This window comes from Vicugna pacos, chromosome 23, assembly GCF_048564905.1.
Source record: "Vicugna pacos chromosome 23, VicPac4, whole genome shotgun sequence".
In the NCBI taxonomy this organism is placed as follows: domain Eukaryota; kingdom Metazoa; phylum Chordata; class Mammalia; order Artiodactyla; family Camelidae; genus Vicugna; species Vicugna pacos.
The window spans coordinates 25549485-25570083 of NC_133009.1; the positions used below are offsets into that span (position 1 = coordinate 25549485).

The 20599-nt window shown below is 37.7% G+C and overlaps 1 protein-coding gene across 1 annotated transcript in view; it reads right to left on the bottom strand.

The window, feature by feature from the left end:
* Positions 1 to 1279: 1279 nt before the first annotated feature.
* Positions 1280 to 20599, bottom strand: part of IARS2 (isoleucyl-tRNA synthetase 2, mitochondrial) — a 42959-nt gene continuing 23639 nt past the window's right edge. The window contains exons 13-23 of the mRNA XM_072948726.1: positions 18780 to 18882; positions 18068 to 18161; positions 11023 to 11131; positions 9973 to 10075; positions 8577 to 8702; positions 7799 to 7930; positions 6897 to 7003; positions 5816 to 5961; positions 4949 to 5139; positions 2998 to 3142; positions 1280 to 1788 (exon numbers count right to left, since the gene is read on the bottom strand). Coding sequence (XP_072804827.1) covers positions 1646 to 1788; positions 2998 to 3142; positions 4949 to 5139; positions 5816 to 5961; positions 6897 to 7003; positions 7799 to 7930; positions 8577 to 8702; positions 9973 to 10075; positions 11023 to 11131; positions 18068 to 18161; positions 18780 to 18882 — 1399 coding nt within the window. The 3' untranslated portion in view covers positions 1280 to 1645. The remainder of the gene's footprint in view (positions 1789 to 2997; positions 3143 to 4948; positions 5140 to 5815; positions 5962 to 6896; positions 7004 to 7798; positions 7931 to 8576; positions 8703 to 9972; positions 10076 to 11022; positions 11132 to 18067; positions 18162 to 18779; positions 18883 to 20599) is intronic.

Consider the following 20599-nt stretch of genomic DNA (forward strand, 5'->3'; position numbering starts at 1 on the left):
CTGAACTTACTCTGGTAGGACATTTAATCAAATCTGGAGATTGTTGAGAATATTAATAAGCTGAAATGTGTCTCCTAGAACCATAAAATCATTGAGTCTCTAGTTAGATTTGTAATCCTAGAATTTACCATTCAAAGAATTTTAAAATTGAATTCTGAGTTATGTGATTAAGAAAAGCAGTTAAATATTTTACTGTTTCATTAAGGGCTTTTAAAACAAATCTGATAGAGGGAAGGAAAATAAATTCTTGTATCCACGAAGGGCTACAAATAAAAGAATTAGACTTTATATGGAACAGCTGGTGTCTGAAACAGAGGAGGCTGCGCTGACTGCAGTTAAGAGTGGGAGGCCAATAACCAGGGAGCAGTGTGTCCACAGATGCACTCTCACTGCCCATTACACCTTTCTTCATTAACGTTAAATAGGCATTTTGCACTTAGTTAAATTTTGTTGTATAATGCAAAGGAAAACAAAGGGTTCAAATAATTACAACCTCAACATTACAGGTTGTGCTTAGACGTAGAAGGTACAAAAGACAGGATAAACGCAGATGAAGGGGAATACTGCACCAAGCTCTAAATGCTTCCTAAGAAGAACGAGACACGGAGAAGAGTTTCACCTTTGTTATAAAAATTCATCTAAGGTCAGACAAACACTGTTAGATTTAAACTGCTTTCTTTAAAAAAATGATCACAATTTAAAATCACAGAAAACCCAGATTTAGTAACACCAAGTGTACATGGAGTAAGTTCACTTAGCAATTGCTGTGGTTCATTTATAACAAATATTTTTCAAGTACTCAATAGCAACAGTGAAAGCCGTCTCTCACCCTGACATGAATGGATTTGTTGTATTTCCGCTGCATAGAATTAGCCATCCCTAGGAAGATTTTAATCCAACACTTAATTGTTTATAAAATGGCCTATTACCTACTGTAATGTATTGTAAGTAGTCAAATTCTGTATATACTGCTATTTTCTGTGTCTGTTCATTGTTGTGAACTTATGTATATTAGTGAAATAAATTTTCAGCTTTCATGTTGTTTCCTTAACATTTATAAATATAAGTATTAAGATTTTTCCCCCTCTTTAACAAGTTTGGTGATGTTTTTCTTTCTGATGCAACCAAAAAACCTAGCTGTTCTGAAAAGGTGGATGTTTGCTGTTAAGACAATGTAATTACTCTTTTCATGCCTTAAGGGGAACACACCTCTGCCATTCCTCCTCTTCAAAACCACATTTTGTAACTTGATAGTCCCAACTTCCACAACGTCAGTCAGTAACTTCCCAGGTGCCTTTATTTTCAGACATTCTAGAACGGAAATACTGAGTCAGGAAGATTTATGAAATATGAAGCACTTTGTGCTCAGCCCCCTTTGTAGGCAAGCACCGGAGTGTCCGTGTTCTGAGTAAACCCACAACGGATCCACCTGCATCTGTACATTCTCCACGTGTATATACACAGTATGTTTCATCTAGTTACAGAAAAAGCTTGTAATTCTGACTCTCACGCTCACCCTCTGCCATTTACTCTTCCACTCATTACCGGAATCCCGGATGTCTGCCCAGTGTTGTCAACAGCCCATCTGAACCGCCAGTCAGGCCCGCCGCGGGTTCCCGCTCAGCCGTCAGCCCGCAGCGAGGAACTACTTTCCTCTCACGACCTCCGCGCACCGGGGACAGAGCGTCTGCGATGACTCAGCCGTGTACTTCCAACAACGAGGGCATTTCTCCTTGGTAGTTGGCATGACAAGTACTTTATATGAAGACTCTTCACGAATATCACCACCTGTGAAAGAAGAACACAGGAAGAGAATTTCTGACAGGCCACTGAACTTGTGCGACTTTCTGAATTGGTTTGCAGGTGCTCCTTGTTCAAAGCTTCCTCCTTCCTGCCTTGGAAAACACTGCTTCGTGTGCACACCTGTCCATAAACAGCCAAGACCACAGAATCACACAGCCTGACGGCTGAAGGGAGCGGGGAATCTGAGGTCCTGAGAGCCGGGCTGGTTTCTCCCCAGGGCACGGAGTTCTGTATCTCCTCAGGCAGAGCGGACCTTCCCGCTGTTACCCCGGGTACAGCTCCGATCAATTACATTGCCTCTCCAGCTACATACACACTTGGTAAGAAATTTTAAAAAGAGCCAAATTAGAGTGAAAACTGCAGTGTCCCCACTTAACACTTCTCGATTTGGACAAAAGGGAACAAACATTTCTCCGTAATTCATAGACCGCAGACTGATCATATATATAGTAAAGAAAGTGAATTATTTTCTAGTCATTCCACAAAGTACTTAACTTTGTAAAAAGCAAATCAAGGCAGAATCTTTACTACATGGTCAATGCTGCCAGGCCTCAAATTTAAATCGATGCCTATAAACTAGCCTCCCACCTCCTGCTGGTACCTAAAGGCTATTATGAGAAACACAGACAGCATCACTTTCCCCAAAGTATCTGTGTGTTACTCTTTGTTAACGTTACTCTGCCTCCATTTCCATAAATGACAGTGAATTAAGTTGACAAAAACCCCCTAATCAAATAAACATCTACAAAATGCCTGTTTATAAGATATCACTGTGGGAATGAGTTCAACAAAACATCTTCCCTGACTCCTTACTAAGAATGGCTACATATTTTCATTTGGGGTGTGCATAACAAGAAACTTTAGAATCAATGCTGGGGAAGGGTGGCAGGGCTGGGTAGTGCTAAGTATCAAAGGACAGGGACACAAAAGCCAAATGAAATAATAAGGCGGACTGACTTCACATACAATGACAACTACTTATTCCCTCTTCTCCCCCTGTGGTCCCAAGATCACCAGGTGGGACGCTTCTGAGAGCTCGTTTAGAAACTTGGCCACTGTTGATATCGTTTCCACAAAAAATGTGGTCCACGTGTGTATCTGCCTTTAGGATACATGCAGTCCACTGGAAAGCTGCAGATGACCTGTAATTATTATTCACTTCTCCAGACACCACTGTTACTCTCACCTCCTTACCTTCTAAATTGATGAGAAATGTCCCTTTAAGCTCAACTGCACCTGCAGTTATTGCTCGTGGTTCCTGAGAGAGCAAAGTTGTCTGGGACGCCATCATTAATTCATTCAGCTGGGAGGTGCTGGATGTCTCCTCAGCTTGCAGCATCTGGAGATCAGCATTTGAAAGTTACTATCTCCATTAAATTTTTACCATAAACCAAGGTTATAAAAACAGATGCTGCAAATTCTTGTGTTTGGTGGGGAACCCTTTGGGACCATCAACTCTTGAGCTAATACTATTAATTACATCAATTCTTACCAGTATGAAAGGTTGTAACTAAAAACTTAAGATCAATAGTATTTATTAAGGATATGCTCTATGCCAGGAACTTCACTTTGCTAGATGCTAAATGTCCATCCAGTACTTCAAATCATCACAAAACATCTACAGTGCTTATCATCCCCATTTTACAAGTGAGGAAAGCTGCTCACAGGTTAACTTGCCAGAGGTTCTCAACCAGTACGTGGTGGAGCTGCAACTCCAGCCCAGGCCCGTCAGCCTCGAAGCCCACACTTTCTCCTGTATCATTACATGCTTCCTACATGAGGAGAGGGGTCAAGATACTGTCTAAACAAGGATCTGCTTCTGGCAATGCAGACCGACGGTGCAATCCAAATAATGCACAGAACTGTCTCAAACACACTGAAGTGGGATACTTGATAAGCACTATACATTTTTGCTGTAATTCTGATCTTCAAAATCAATATGTGAGCTAATACAAAATTCTTTAAAAAAAAATTTCTGAGAAAACAGGAGATTGAAAGATTAATTTGACTTTAACAAATTCATACAATTAGTAATTGATCGATCCAGGATGCCATTTGACAGCCTAGTTAGTGTAATTCCCAAAGAAAATATGTTCACAGGTTTGAAAATCCCAATGTATTTTTTCCAATATAAATGATCCAAACAAGCTGTATTTTTCTCAGCTTATTACTCAGAACTAATGAAGTCAAAGGAAACACACCACGTTGACTAAAAGCCCAGTATGAGGCTGTGCAGCCCGAGCCAGGTCGCAGCCCCAGGGTCCTCAGCTTCCTGGCTCGAAAAATGGAGTCACGAGCTTTCCAACTTGTGGATTTTAAAATGTGAACATCTTACTGAAATCCTGTTATGTGATCAACGATCTTATGCCTACTAGCTATTTCAAGGCTCAAGTCTTAACCAACTTAATTATATTATTAGAAATTTAAATTGAACTTACCAACCAAATGAGATGGTCATTTTTTTTAGAAAACTGTATGATGCCAGTAAAACTTTAAAAAAAATACACTCACTGCCAATTTTCTTCTCAAGCCTTAAAACTAGAGAAAAATCCTGAGTCAACTGTCAAGTTACAAGCCCATCTGGCCAGTCAAGCCCTAAGAATCCCAAGGAGAAAGTTCTGCTGGCCCTTTTGGAAATAAAAAATAGGATAAATGCTTTGAGATCACATGATAATCTGCAAGAGCAAACGAATTTTCTTCAGCTCTCATGAGAAAAAGATGAAAATCCTTGTTTGGATTTGTTCTGAATCTGGTCCAGATGGACAAAATTCTCAGAAAACCAGACCCTTAACACAAAACTCCCAATTTCTGTGTCTTCTGAAAACACTGCCACCGAGTTACACGTCGCCTACTGTCTAAGCAGCCCTGAGGGCTTGCCTGTCAGGCAGAACTTCACTATGCCTTCCGTCCCAATCTATGAAGGAGTAGTAAGTAGCAACAGAGGACACATTTGCAAAAGAGAAGAAAAAGAAAGCACAGAGAATGAGGAAACAAAGAATCAGTGATAACACCAGGATCAGAAGACAGAAATCCTGATTTATAGTTTAAAAACATGTGTTATTTACAGCAAGATTTTTAAAAACCAAATTTCAGCTGAAGCTGAACGGCACTAACACCGTTTCAAGAGACACAGACTGCTGCTGACCTCTATGATCTCAAAAAGCAGTCCAGGCTCGATCACAATGATAGCCTCGTGCTCGGCTGCGTTTTTGCCAGGGATGCTTCCCAGAAATGAATCTCTCATCGCACACGCACTCTCTATCGCCTCTTCCAACCCGGGCTTCTTCCAGATAGAGCTGGTTTTAATCCACCCAGTACGAAAAACACTCTTGGGTTCTTAAAAAGAAAAAAAGGCAAACTAATTTACACATATTCTAAACTATATATAAAGCTCTAACCATCAAATATTTACTATTCATGGGAAATAAGAACTGTTATTTACGGTAATTAGCATGGAGCCACCCTAAATGCCCTAAGTGCTTACCAAACATTTCTACCAACATGTGAAAACGTAAACAAAGGATAAGATAGACAGTAAGGTCTCAAAGGATGCCTGGAGGAAAAGAACATAGAAAGAAATATCCCAATATTACAGCAGTCGTCTCCGGGTTATAAGTAAGATCGTGAGTGACTTTTCATCCTCATTCTAAAATTCTTTTGTTTCTAATTTTCTGTAAGCTTAATAATATCAGGAAAAAAACTATTACAAAAATATTCACTAAAAGGCACTATACTTTATTTTAGTAAAACCTAAAATACATTTCTAACATTTATAAAGGTATTTAACAAAAAGTGATTTCTCAGTATTGTCGAGCTGCTAATACATTTTAGAAAACTCTTTAAGGTGACTCAGAGGCCATTCTGAAATTCATCCTACTCATCCACTAAACGATCAGGTCATAAAGCATTCACTGCAGATGAACAAGAGCCTCTTACAATGAAGTTGATAAAATTAGAAGTTGCACTCGCAGCCAGGACCTTTCTCATTAGAGAACAACTAAGAATTTCTTACCTTTAATATAAGGTACGTGCTGGAACACCTCCTCAGCCAAGTGAGGAAGAATGGGAGCAAAGGAACGAACCACCACGTCCAGAATTTCAGCCAAGGCAGTCTGACAGGAGCGCCGTCGCGGGTCGTCGGCACGTTCACAGTACAGCCTGGACAAGAACAGCCTGCTCAGCAGGTGACACTTTGTCTACCACGTGCCAGGGCGAGACCTGCCTCAGGCTGAGCTGGTCCTTACAGGGCCTAACCTATCGTCTGACTAAAGGACAGTACATTCCGTCATACGACTTTCCGGTAACATCCTCTGCTCCACTTGCCCCTTTCCAGGTGCGCCCACCTCCTCAAAACACTCTCACAGCCACGCCACGTCCAATCCCGCTTTTCAGAGGTAACAGCCAGACAACTACGCCCGAGGAAAACCAGTGAGTCAGCTGATGCTGCTTAGAATGTGCCTCCCCAGCCTCCCACCCATCAGTGTGCTAAGGGAAGGGATGGGAGGCACAGTCCCGGTGGAAGCACCTTGAGGTGCTGAGAGGCCATGGCTGACGCCTCCCCTTGGCTGAGTTACAGGTAAAGCTCACACCATCACCTGCTCACTGGATCCAAGAATGAAGACTTAGCACCAAGCCTTCCTCTAAAAGGGTATCACTGATGTTACAATGTTATTACATTAACAATGGCCTGAATATTTCTCTCTCTCCTCCGTCAAGATCGCCAAACTCCTGAGAACAAGCACTATGCTCATCACATCATATTCACAGCCGTTACTTATTGGGCACCTCCTTTGTCAAACACAGCATTAAGCACAATACACATATTAAATTCTTTCATAGCCACATTATGAGGCAAGTATTATCATCACCATTCTACAGATAAAGAAACTGAGATCATAGGATAAGTTGCCCCAAATCATTAAGCTAGTGGGCGGCAGGGCAAAACTCCCTCATCAGACTCGACTCAAGAACCCAACTTCTTAACAAGGGCCCAGTGAGGCCCATCTTGCTCACCTCTGCTTTTCAACATCTGCCAAGCAAAGCAGACACTCAAGAAACATTTGTTGAGTATTTTAACATTCAGTCATACATACCTGTCTTTGATTATGCTGAAATAAAAGTTAGAGAGTTCTCTGGTATAAAATGCTCGCAAAAGCCGAACAACTTTTCCAAAATCATATTGCTTGTATGAATCGTTAATCTAGGGAACAAAGTCAAAGTAAGTTTGGAAGCTGGGATAAGCAAAGAAAAATACAAGTCATCATGAGCAAAATACATTTCTTCTCAAAATCTGTTTCAAAGGCAGGCAAATACAAAATAGGCAAAACACAAGAGCACTTAAGGATCTTCGAAACCTCATTTCTGGATCTCCAAGTCTACTATCCTCAGAAAACACTGAGCATTCTACTCTGAAAACTACAGAAGAACACTCATCAAAGGAAGAGAGCAGCTTTTAGATGATGAAATCACTGTTTTAAAACAGCAAAGAATGTAAATTACAAGTGTTCCCTCACTTATGCCTAAAAAGTAAAACTGGGCAAAAAATCTTCATGTATGACTCTGACTTAAGGGTACGCGGGAGCAATTCTAATTTTTGAGAAAACACAAATTATTCGTGTTTATAGATGAGAAAGTATCTTAAAAAAAAGACATAGGAATAGTCATTCCAGTTATTTCTGTACTCTGAGGTGTCTATTCCTCTACATCTGTAGATCTATAAAGTATAACTCTATGCTTTCCTACAGGAGAAACACTTGGAGCCGCTCTGGAGAGAAAAATGTGGTCTGAGGGGAAGCGCGGGCCTACTGTTTCCACCAGGTACTCCTCTAGCCTTCTGAGAAACCAGGAAAGAAACTGTAGATTCACACCGAGTGAACCTAGGACAATCTCTCAGTGCTTTAGCTACTATTTCTAACACGGTTTGTTCCGCTCGCGTGCAACCCAAATTTCAACACACGACAGTGTTAATTCCAAAAGCTTCTTAGTGTACACTTACCTTGTTTGCTAAATCCTGCAGTAAGTGTAGCATGTACTGGTCTAAGACATACATATTGTTAACAGGGACGGAGTCTGTTTCTGGGTTGAAACCAGCCACATTTCCCAAAAGAAAGCGGAGTGTATTCCTAAGCTATTAATATTGAGAAAGAAATAAGGAGTCAAAAAATACAAGAGCCCTTCAATGATGACTGAAAAATTTCTCTACAGTTAAGTTTTATCCAACTCATGCTACTTTCTTAATGGAATATTTTATTTTTATATCATTGCTAAATAAGAAATGAAAAAAAATTCTCATTTCAAATGCCCATTTATAGAAACAACCAGTGTACTTTATACATAATACATAAAAACTGAAATTTCATAATATTTCACTGTATTTCTTTATGACCCTTAGGGCAGATCACGGTTTGGTGCCCCATTTGTTCATCTGTACAGGTAGGAATTTTGTTTTCACCTGTGAAGCAGGTGAAAATAAAAATAAATGGAATAAATATGGTCTTTGAGCTCCTGAAAAGTATATAAAATTGGTATAATTTCATATTATATTAAAATAAAATATAAAAAGACAGTATGTAAAATTATTAGCATTACTATTATTATTTTTAAAACAGATAAATTAGCACAGGATATTTTTTAAAATCTCACAACATATGGAGAACTCATTTTCATTCAGCTGTGCAGTGCCAAACAAAACGTGCCTCATTTTTTTTTAAACAATGATTCAGCAAACTTTTCATTCAGGAATGGTAAACAATAGAAAGAGTAATGACTCTGACCTTGTTAATATCATCTCTGGCAGCATTAAGTACAGAGGGACTAATTGGCACTTCAGTGAAGACATTGGACTCAGCTACCCACCAGCGAAGGACATCAGCACCATAGGGAGGCTCTTTGCTTTGGTCCTTTCATCACGGGAAGAAACAAATGAATATATCAATGGCTTTCGATTACAATTTGGTGAACAAATGCTTTAGGTCAGACTCCTGTTCAGAAATGTATGAGCATAATGTAGGCATAAAATATGCCTGTACTGGTGGAAAAAAAAATGTGACAATGAATATATGTATGTTTATGTATAAATGAAAAATTGTGCTCTACACTGGAATTTGACACAACATTGTAAAATGGTTATAACTCAATAAAAAATGTTTAAAAAAATCGATTGATCTTAAAAAATAAATCAATAGACAGACAGATAGATAGATAGAAGGTCTGGGGGAAGGTACAGCTCAGTGGTAGAGTGCATGACTAGCATGCACAAGGTCCTGGATTTAATCCCCAGTACCTCCGTTAAAAGATAAATAAATTAAAGAACCTAATTGTCTCCCCCCCAAAAAATTAAAAATATTTATATACCTGTACTGTAATCAAATAAGAGCTAACAATCTCAGAGATCAAGTTGCATCTAAAAAATAACAAAACTGGATAGCAGAGTATGGCCTGCAGGCTTGTTTGATGCCCAGATGCTAACACCTGACACCTTCCTGCCGTAAAAGTCCAGGACAGCAGGTGGACGTCAGAGCCGGCCCCGGATGCCCTCTCTGTGATGCGGGAGCGGGCGGGAGGAGGGAAATGGTTGCTTTTCCCTCTCATATTCCCAGGCAACTTGGACAGAGAAACAATTACTGGACACTAGGAGGGCAGCAAAAAGCCAACGGAGTAAAACAGCAGATGGTGATTTCTTTTCTGAAAGCAACCCCAAAACAAACCAGATTACCAGCAATCCCAGATTTGATGTTCATTAGTGACTTGCTTTAAAGTGTATCATTTCTAAGAATACAATAACACAATATATATACTTGGATGTTGCAATCTCATTTTTTTCTTATACTGTATCTGTTTAACTGTAAAACTACAGTGTATAAAGTTTAAAAAGCTCAGACAATTAAAAAAGGGATAGCATGCTTTAGGACCTAACTGGGGATTCAGACCTGAAATGAGTGAAAAGGGCTGCAATCTCAGTCCTTCCCTTTTTCAAAAAAAAAAAAAAAAAAATCACATATTACTTAAGAGTCTAGATTTAAAACATGGTAAGCATTTGCTATTTGTATAAAAGATAGTTTTATGAGTTTGTTTATTTTTTTTACATTGAAGTAACTATATTAAGGGTTTTGGCTGCCAACTTAAGAGCCTTAAAACAAAAAGAAAATGAATTTTTAGGTAACCACCTACTTGTCCTCCATTGATGACAACATCAGGGTCAACAACATTCCCAAGAGACTTGGACATCTTTTCTCCCTTTTCTCCGACGGTAAATCCATGAACAACCACCGTTCTAAGAAGACAAACCAGCTATTATAGCAACAAACACAATATAATGGTCATTTTGAAGAAGACTTATAGCCTAAAAAGAGTGTCTTAGTTTGACACAAATACAATTTTTTCTGGATAGATAATTCAAAGTCTTAACTCTCAGCTGTTTATTTATCATGATTGTTAAGTAGTTACAGAAAAGTTTTTATATTTACATTCACTGAACAATTATTTCCTGAGCATCCATCTGTTATGTACTGATTTTGATCATTAACACTAACCAGGAAAAAGTATGTCTTTAAAAAAATACATTATCATCACAAAATTATTTTCAAAAAGACAACCTGAGAGAAATGTATCTACTGCTCGATTGGCTTTTAAAGCATGTTATACATGTAAATTGTCCTGAGATGGGTTTTCATCGTAAGACAGCAAAACTCTTAAGCTACTGAAGAATCTTTCTAATTAGAACCTCTATCCACATATTTGAATAAAGAAAAGCTGTTTATCTGTAACTAAGTGACAATCCCTAATTTGATAAAATTGACTAAAGAAATGTTTTGATTCATTGGCCACTTGTGGCTATTACAAAGATAAGGATATGTGACTGGGGCTGCCTTCAGTCCAGCTAGAATATCCTCTCTACCTCCATTAGGGTCACGTCCACCATGACCCTCAAGCTTCAGCTCTCCGCAGGTCTCCCCACTATTCTAGTCATGCTGGCTTTACGCCTCCTAGGAGTTATGATCTGCAGCAGAGTGACAAGACTTCTCTGTATTGCTGTCTCCTTTCTGTCTCTCTCTTGTTTTTAAAACTTCAAAATTACTTCCCTCATGAGACTGAACACTGTAAGCTAATTAAGGGTATGTTTTATCATATATATTACTCAGCACAGTGCTTCTCACGTCGGCAAGTACTCAGGGAGAATACTCAGTGTGCTGATCTGTTTAGCTCAGATGTAATACTTACTTAAAAGGTGATTTATTCCTTGCTGCCACACTTGTTAATAAGGAAGACTGGAACCAACCCCCAAGCTGGTCTTTCCCTTCCAAGTACAAATCTGCTCTTTGGTCAGTACCTCAAAAACAAGTACCAAAGAAACAGAAATTAAAACAGGAAAATGGAAATGAATGTTTACCAAAGTGTTAAAATATTAAAAGTAATCATGTTACTTATTTCTTGCGTCAGTTATATCCAATGGCTAGAGTGTGTTCACCTGAGTTGTTACCCTCACTGTCAATTTATTAATCAAGATAAAGAAAATAAACCTTGGAGCATGCTCTCCCAAACCACAGATAGCTAAAATATTATCTAAATTAGGGGCTGAGTCATAAAAATTATCAATATCAATATTTCCAAGTAAACCTTTTATGAAAATAAACTATTTTTATTAATTCAACAATTATTTGCTGAACATAGTAACTTTATACGTTAATTCATTTAATTCTCATAGTAACTCTACAAGGTAGGTAGTGTTATTATCCCTATTTTACAGATGAGGAAAGTGAGACACTGAGAGGTTTTATAACTTGCCCAAGGTTATGCAGATAGTAGGCAGTAGATATGGATTCCAAACCTAGATAATCTGGTCATGGAGTATATGTGCATAATCAAGATACTAATCAAGTTAGAAAATAGTATCTTATAAAGGGTAAGTTATTAACTTCTAATTTGGTAATGATGCAGCTAGAAGATGGGCAAACTGTAACAAAGCCCTGTGAGTCAGGGGTTGAGGTGTGAGGTTGGTGGGTGAGGGGAGGAATGAACAGACAGAGCAGATAATGGTGGATACATGTCATTATACATTTGTCCAAACCCACAGAATACACAACACCAAGAGCAAACCCCAAGGAAAACTATGCACTTTGGATGGTTATGACATGTCAGTGCAGGTTCACCAGTTGTAACAAATGTACTCTGGTGGGGGGTCTTGACATCAGGGAAGGGGCACGTGTGCAGGAGCAGAGGGTATATGGTAACTCTCTGTATCTTCCTTTTAATTTTGACGTGAACCTAAAACTGCTCTTAAAAAAATAAGTCTTCAAAAAAAAAAAAAGATATGGCAAAAGGATAACAATGCTGTACAGATAATATAGTCTCAAATTTGTTACGACATCTATATGTATGCAAGCTTGAGAGCTACTTTTGCATGCAACAGGTAACAATGGTTAATTCAAGAGTTAATAATCTGAAATAAAGGGCCATTTGGCAAACATTATAAGTAACAATAATTTCAGTCAAGAATCATCAAGGGTGCTTAACTATTAAGAGAAAATCTGGTGAGAAAACCGACTATGATTGGATGTAGCGATAGCTAATGAGATATTTAATAATAGAATACAAGTGGAAGTCCTTTCCTGAAACCAGCAGATAATGAAATAGCAGGCAGTATTCCCAATCCCTTTCATCTCTTTGGAAAACACAACTTCTAACCTAGTGAAATGATCCACAATCATGGGATCAAATTAAAGTTCTGTTATCCTGGAAAAAAATCACTGCTTCCAAGCCTGACTAACGCACCTGAAAAACAAGGAGTTTAAATAATCTCTGAAATCTCTGCCAGCTCTAAATTTTTAAATTTTAAGACAGCCAGTTATTGTGTAAGGACTGACAGTATGCAGAATAAAAGCAATGTGAAGACTGCACAGGGGTTAGATCCGGACCGCCTGGGTCCAAACCCTGGCTGTGGCACTCGCTACTTACGGGGCCTTGGCTTAATCTTTCCATGTTTCTGTTTCTTCCTCACTAAAAAGAGGATAACACCAAAATATCCTTACCTTATCAGGTTGTCCCAGAGATTAGAGAAGTAATATAAATGCTTGGGACACAGTTAACATTCAGCAAACATTAATTGTTATTAAGATTCACCATAAAGGGCACCTGATACTTCCTGATGGGGAACTGAGAAAGATTCTTCCTGGTATCTTTTTTCAAACAGTTTTATATGAAAGCATACTTGCAAAAATATGATTAGGCAGTACACGAAACTATTTTTAAAATGCATGGTCTCTAATCTTGCCCTGAAAAATATATGTTATAACCTCCTAATAAAATCAGCCCACTAATAAGAGCCCAACAAAACAACTAACACCTATTAAGGGTAATGCGCCAGTGTCCTGCTCATTTCATATACACTGAATTGTTGGAACTGCGTAAGAAGCAAAATACAATCCTGGAAAAGGAAGGGTAACCCTAGAAAATTTCTGCAAGCAAGAGCCTTTCAAGGTGGTGTGTGAAATCAGAAGAAAAAGATGGAGGTGGGGAAGTTTTGAGGTAGCAAAGCTCTGAATGAGAAAGGAAAAAATAAAGTTTACAAGAATTTTCAAAATGAAGATGAGAAGTTTAGTCTTGGATGGTAAGAAGTAAGAAGCAGAGTCAAACTCAAGTGCTATAGAATTACTGTAATTAATACTGTATAATCACTTAAACTCAGATAATCAATTACTGGGACTATTTTCTGCTCCAGTAAGTTACTTTGAGTAACGCTTAACTTTTTCACAAAAAGCACGTTCTCACTTCAAGAAAGTTGTAAAACAGTGAGAAGTTCAAGAAAATAAATCCACATATATTCCCGGTACCTAGAGATAATCACTTTATTTCAGTACATTTCCTTCCAGTATTTTGTCCACGCTTAACAATATGTACATGAGTTTGTTAGCAAATCAGGGAATTTTGTCTGTATCCTGCATTTCTGCATTCTTAAACACTAAACATGTCCTTAAATAACACTTTCCCATGCCCACTTAATGTTCAAAAAAATGTTCAAAAACATGACCTACGTCTGTCACTCTATCATACAAACGTAATCCATGTCACTTCAGCCATTTTTCTACAGATGGACATTGTGTTGTTAGTCAAATCATTTACTATTTGAAATGAACATCCTCACACGTAATTCCTCATCTAGACTGATTACATCCACAGGTTAGACTCCTGTAAGTGGAATCAATCAAAAGATAGAAAACTTCAAAACTTTTGATGCATAAGGCTTTTAATGTCCTTTCTGGTAAGTCTGTGCCAAATTACACTTCCACTAGCCACATATAAGATGGAGAAATGGTGCCAATTATTTTCTGCCTATTTTTTAAAATCTTTTATCCTTTTCTTCCTTACTGAATAGAACTTTAAGTAAAAGAAAAATTTAGAAGTCTCTTATGGAGGCAGTAGTATATTTGGAGTCTTAAAATTCCAGGAAAAGTAGTGATTAACCATGTGGTAAAAAGTTAGTATTTCTATTACAGTAACTTCCACTCTTAGGAAAACTGTAAAGATTCATATTTAGAAGGAAAAATAAACTGTTCAGTATCTCTAGGATTGTGATTTAAGTACAGCAGCAATTTAAAGAAAAAACCAACTATTAAAAAATTCTATCAAAGAGAAATTAGCAAAAAAAACCTGAGCAATCTACAATTTCATTACTAAATTTGTATAATTTTGCTGAATTGACGAATTCTGAACAAGATTATTGTATGGAACTAATAAGGCAGGTTGTAGAAACAACACAAACTTATTTGGCAAAACTGTTTCTTAATGTATATAACATTTAAAAATAATTCAACCAAATATAACTACTAAAATATGCTACAAATAATTATTAAATCATGAAATTGGGCTCTTTTTCAAGTATCGTATACGTCCTTAAAAGGGTGACTTTTTAAAAACGTTATTTGTAAATCTAAGTTTCTGTTTCAAAAAAAAATTTTTTCTCTGTTTACTTCAAGTTATTTCTCTATTTAAAAAAAAACAGAAATCACATAGAATGAGCATTTTAAAATACTAATTTCTTTAGTAGATGAATGGATACACTGTGGTATATCCAGAGAATGAAATACTATTCAGCACTAAAAAGAAATGAGCAGGGAGGGCATAGCTCAGTGCTAGAGCACATGCTTAGCAGTCACGAGGTCCTGGGTTCAATCCCCAGCACCTCCACTACCACCACCACCACCAACAACAAAAGAGCTATCAAGCCATGAAAAGACATGAAGGAGTATTGAATGCATATTATTTAATTTAAAAAAGCCAATCTAAAAAGGTTGCATACTGTATGACTCTAACTATATGACATTCTGGAAAGGGCAAAACTATGGAGACAGTAACAAGATCAGTGGTTGCCAGGGGTTAGTATGGAAGGAAGGATGAATAGATGGAACAGAAGATTTTTAGGGCAATAAAACTATTCTGTGCAATACTATAATGGTGGATACATGCCATTATACATTTGTCAAAACCCACAGAAAGCACATCACCAAGACTGCACTCTACTGTAAACTATGGACCCTGGGTGATGATGGTGCCAATGTCAGGTGTCAGCTGTAACAAACAGACCACTCTGGTGCAGGATGCTGAATGTGGGGAAGCCTGTGGGGAAGGGGACAACAGGTATGGATTCTCTGTACTTTCCTCTCAATTTTGCTATGAACTTAAAACTGCTCTAAAAAAAATTAAGCTATTAAAAATTTTTTTAAACATTGATTATTTTTAAATCACTGCAGTAATTAATGTCTTTGGTAAATGTTTAAAGAATATTTTAGAAATATGTATATGACTTATTACCTATATATAAAATCCACTTAAAAATGCCATTCCTTTTCAGAAAGTGTTCAAGCTTCAATTTCCTCTATTCTTTTGGCTTTGAACTCACTCATAAACACACAAGGAACTCACCAGGTACCTGACCTGATGTCAAAATTCATAAGCCAAATCTCTCTCACTGCCATAAAGTCTGTCAGCAGTAAGTAAAACTAGTTATGTACGCTATGTAATCACAAAATTCATCGTGTTAAACATTAACAGACACTGATGGAGACTGAGAACTAAAGTTAAGCTCAGAATCAAGCTGGTTTTCATATCAGATTTGATACAAGCCACCTGAGAATGAAAAGTACAGTAAGACTCTCCAGGAAAGGAGGTGACAGCCCACCCCCCTCCTTTTTGTTTTTTAAGGAAAATCACTTTTGCTTTATGGCTTTTTGAACTATGAATTCATCTAGTATCTAGACTCCTTCCCACCTCATTCTTTCTGCCTACCTTCTGAAATTTTTTTATCACCAAAGAATAAAAGGGAGGAAAGTAGGATGAAATATAAACCATTAATCTAATTCTTACTGATCAATCTCATAAGAGTTTTGTTATCTGATTGATTTCTATACTTTTTTTCTGAGGAAAAGGAATATAAGATCTGAGTGAAAAAGTAGAAACTACAGTCTAATACTGGGTTTTTATGTATTTGTGAAGGTAGTTTGTTTATGTTCTGGCAGCTTCCTGTGCATGCAACATACACGCTTAAGTGACAAAATAATTTCCTTTCTTTGGATTAATTACCTAAATATGATGTGGAAGGAAAAATATAATTTTCTGATTAGGTGCATTTTTTATCACCAATTTCATTTGCTAAAGTATTTCTGTCACTGTCAAACACTTGGTAAAGACCACAAAAGAAATACTATGAATAAACTCCATCAGCACCACTGACAGCAGCATAGATAGGTTTTAGTGACAATTTTCACGCAATTTAACAGTCAATGGCTCGAGGTGTAACTTGCACTGGCTGCACTTAGTAATGTAAAATCACTGCAGAAATTAAGAAGCAACAATGCCAGTAGCAACAATTCTCACCAAAGCCAAAGCAATCAATGAACTTTGAAATAAACTACATAAACACTATTTCCCATATGGCATACTTTTTTCTGAGATTCAGGATGCTTCCCCAAATGTGGTAGGAGGTAACCCTTCTTCCTTTGTATAACATGACTTAACCTACCTACCTTATGTAGTGTTTTTTGCCTACATTTTCAATATAATTCAGGAAAACAAAAGTACCTAAACTTGCAATATTTTCTCTTAAGTACGGTAGGAAAAACTTGAGAAATAATTCTGAAAATTACCACATAAAAATGATAAACATTGTACTAATACGTGAACTTGTGCTTGATCATTATGAATTATTACGTACATTTAGCTACAATACAGAGTTAAGTGTGAATTACTTCTGTGTATTTTGCTTTTCAAATTCCCGAAGCTGAAAGACAGACCCAGACGGAGGAACACACTAGCTGCTAGGAAGGACGCTGCCGTCCTCTCAGCCACGAGCCCCAGCACCACAAGCACAGCCCAAGGAACAGGTGCGGACCATCCCTCTCAGTCCCGTCAGCAATGGCCGGCTGAGCGTGCAGGCTATTTTCCCACACTCCTTCGCTCCAGAAAGCAGACAGGATGTCTTGGACAAAAACCAGCACTCAGTGGTGAGGTGAGGAACCACCTGATGCCTCATTGCTTCCCTGCCCCCCAATCCCTGTCTTTAACCTCACGGTGACGACAAGCTGTGTAACTTCATTTTACCTCTAATTTTTCACCTAGTTCCCTTAAAGGCATTTTCTCTCATCTAAACATAGCCCCTAATGTGTCCCTGGTACTACTCCCTTTAATTCCTGCCCCATCTCTCCTTCCTCTTTATCCACTGAGTCAAAAGTTTACCCCAACCATGAGTAAGTAGAAATTAGCCAATTGTCTGCACAGACAGGGGGGAGAGCTGTGAAAAGGGAAGGGAGGACAGAAGAATGAGAACTGAAAATCAGGGTACCTGAGTCCTAGTCTGACACTCACTAAGCTTGTGACTATCACTTAATTTGACTCTAGTTCAATCTCATTTCCTCTTCTGAAAAATGAAGGGGTCAGAAAATTTCAGTGATTTCCAAACTTTCTGAGTGCCTTGGGGCTGCCAAGTGGGCCAAGGAGAATGAGCTGACTGAAAGGAGGAAGAAAATTCCCATCTTTATTCAGCTTATGTATTATGGTTCTACAAAAAATTTCATTTGGAAAAAAAACAAAAAACAGTTTAGAAATGGATTAAATGACTTTCAAGGGCTCTTTAGATCTAAAATTCTATTATAGCAGATCTACTTCCCAAATAAAATTTTAAAAGAAGTGCTCTTGATTATAGATTTCTTCTGATTTAACATTTATATATTTTCAAAACTGCTTGATTGGTATTTAATCTATTATTTTAAATTACCTGGAAGAACATAAGACCATGAAGTTCCACTATCAAACCAGATGTCCAAAATATCTTGACCTGGCACGTATTCCAAAGCATCAGGACCACCAACCTAATAAGACAATGTAAAAGCATTCTGATTACATGAAGATCACATTATTTACAATACCTAAAAAAGTCTTGAGAAGATGAAATATTTATAATCATTAAATTCACATTTTTAAGTGAAATTTAAGATGTTTTAAGATATTTTACAATTAAGTACAACTGTGTCATTTGTGTGTAAAAGTCACTGTGGCCACTTAATTGCACATTTACTAACATAAATATAAACTATTTTTATCTTCTTATCTTCCAATTTGGATTTTTTGACGTGTGATGCCATCAGGTAAATAATTCATGTCCTACAAAGTCCTGATGCACTCATGTTAGGCACTGTTTTCAGTCACAGTTACATCTGCTGAGCCAAACGAATCAGCTAAGATCAATCTTGGCCCTCAGTGAGGTAACAAATAACCCTCACTCTACCGCCATACTAAATACCAGGTTTCTTCAGCTGAACAGAAAGGTCTGTTCTCTAACTGCACTGGCCCCTAATTTATAGTGAGTAAACTCGTGAACTTTACGTGATAATACAACTACCTTTTAATTCCCAGGAATCTCTCGTGTTGTCATTAAATCATGCAGTGTATAATTTAACAAAGGCTGTTAAATACAAATGGAAATTTACCTGAGATAAGACTTCTTCTGGAAGAAGTTGTGCAGGAGGAAGAGTCCACCAGATATCACTGCCATGCTGTTCCACCAGTTTAGTAATATGCTCAATGGTTTGGCTATTTTAGAGACAAGGCACAACTGTTCAATTAATTATTTTGATTAATATTGAACATTTTAAAGAAATAGTGGTATTTTTCCCAATATGCAGGGTATTTTTTTCCTATCTTTTCCGCTAAACTTTAGTGGTATTATCTTCAGTTACTTGCTTGCTTAGCTCCTGCTGTCGTCTTAAATTCAATATAAATAAAATCAAATTGATCATATGTAGCCCTTAAAGAGAAAAAAAGGACTTCTTCTGATACCTCTATTTCAGTTACTGACTTCCCCCTTTCTATCAATTTTCTATGCAAGTACCTATATCCTAATTATTGACTTCTTCCAAATTCTGCTCAAATTAAGCCAATACATTCCATTCATTCTACCTTTGACATATTACTCAAATTTGTTTCTTGTTCTGATAACTATTAGTCCAACCTGACTGCCTCAATGCTGGATTGATGCAATGGTCTGACTTTTCCCCTGCTCTCATTCCTTCACATGACACGTGTAATTTAATTGATATGACACACCTTTGACAGGGTTGCATTCCTAAAACTGCTTCTATCACACCAATCCCCTCTCAGAAATTTCCAGTGACCCCCTCAGTGCTCACAGAACTCAGTCCAAACACATCTGCTTAAGAGGCAACGCCTTATCAGAGCATTTTGGTAACAGATATCCAGGCTTGTATCTTGACTCTGCTGCTATTTATACACATGACCAGACGCAAGTACTAAAATTTCTCTAAGTCTTGGTTGTCCCTTCTGTTAAGGAGAACAGTACAATTTATCTGCTCAAAAATATTTACTGAGAACCTCCCGTGTCTTGGACACCTTTCTAGGCACTGGAGATACTGCAGTTAAACAAGGCGGGTAAGATTCCCACCTTAGTGGAACTTACATTTTAGTGATTTTAGTGATCCTAGATACTTCCCTCAGAACGACTGCAAACTAGATGAGAATCATCCAGGAAAACTTAACGCATGCTTAATACACAACAGAAAGCCAACAAACGCGTAGCAAATGAATCCTGAAACTGATCATGTCTTTGGGAAGACAAAGATAAAGTTTTTTATACTAGTTTCTCACAGGAGTAACATGCTTTTAATTTATTATCACAGCTTTATTGACATTACAACTTCCCCTAGCTGTTTTCCACTGAGTCACACAATATCCTGGTCAAGAACATGGATCCTAGAGCCAGACAGATTTCGCTTAATTCCTGCGTCTGTCACTTACTAGCTAGGCAACCCCTGGGCAAAGTACTCAACATTTCTGCATCTTAGTTTGCAAAATACAAATGGTAACAGCATCGTTAAGAGAGTTACTATGGGTATTAAGCTTGTATATAAAACGCCTAGAACGATGTCTGGCACGTATTAATAGGTATTATGTTAAGTGTTAGCTACTATTAAAACTGATTCTTTGAAGTCGGGTAAATTTAAACAGTTAAATTCTGTTAACTGATTACCAAAACACATATCCCTATCAATATTTAAAGATTAAAATACATATACTAAAGCCAACTTTTAGATTATCCTCCTTTCTATCCCACTCCATTAATGCCAGGAACTAAGGGTGTATGTAGGTCTATGAGAGTTGATGGGAATGGAAGGAGTACATAGGAAAAGCTTTATGTCCTTAATCTGGATCTGCTTCTTACTAATCATGACTCTGCAGGGCAAATCATTTACCCTCTCAGGGTCTGATAATTCACACGTAAAATGAAGTGTTT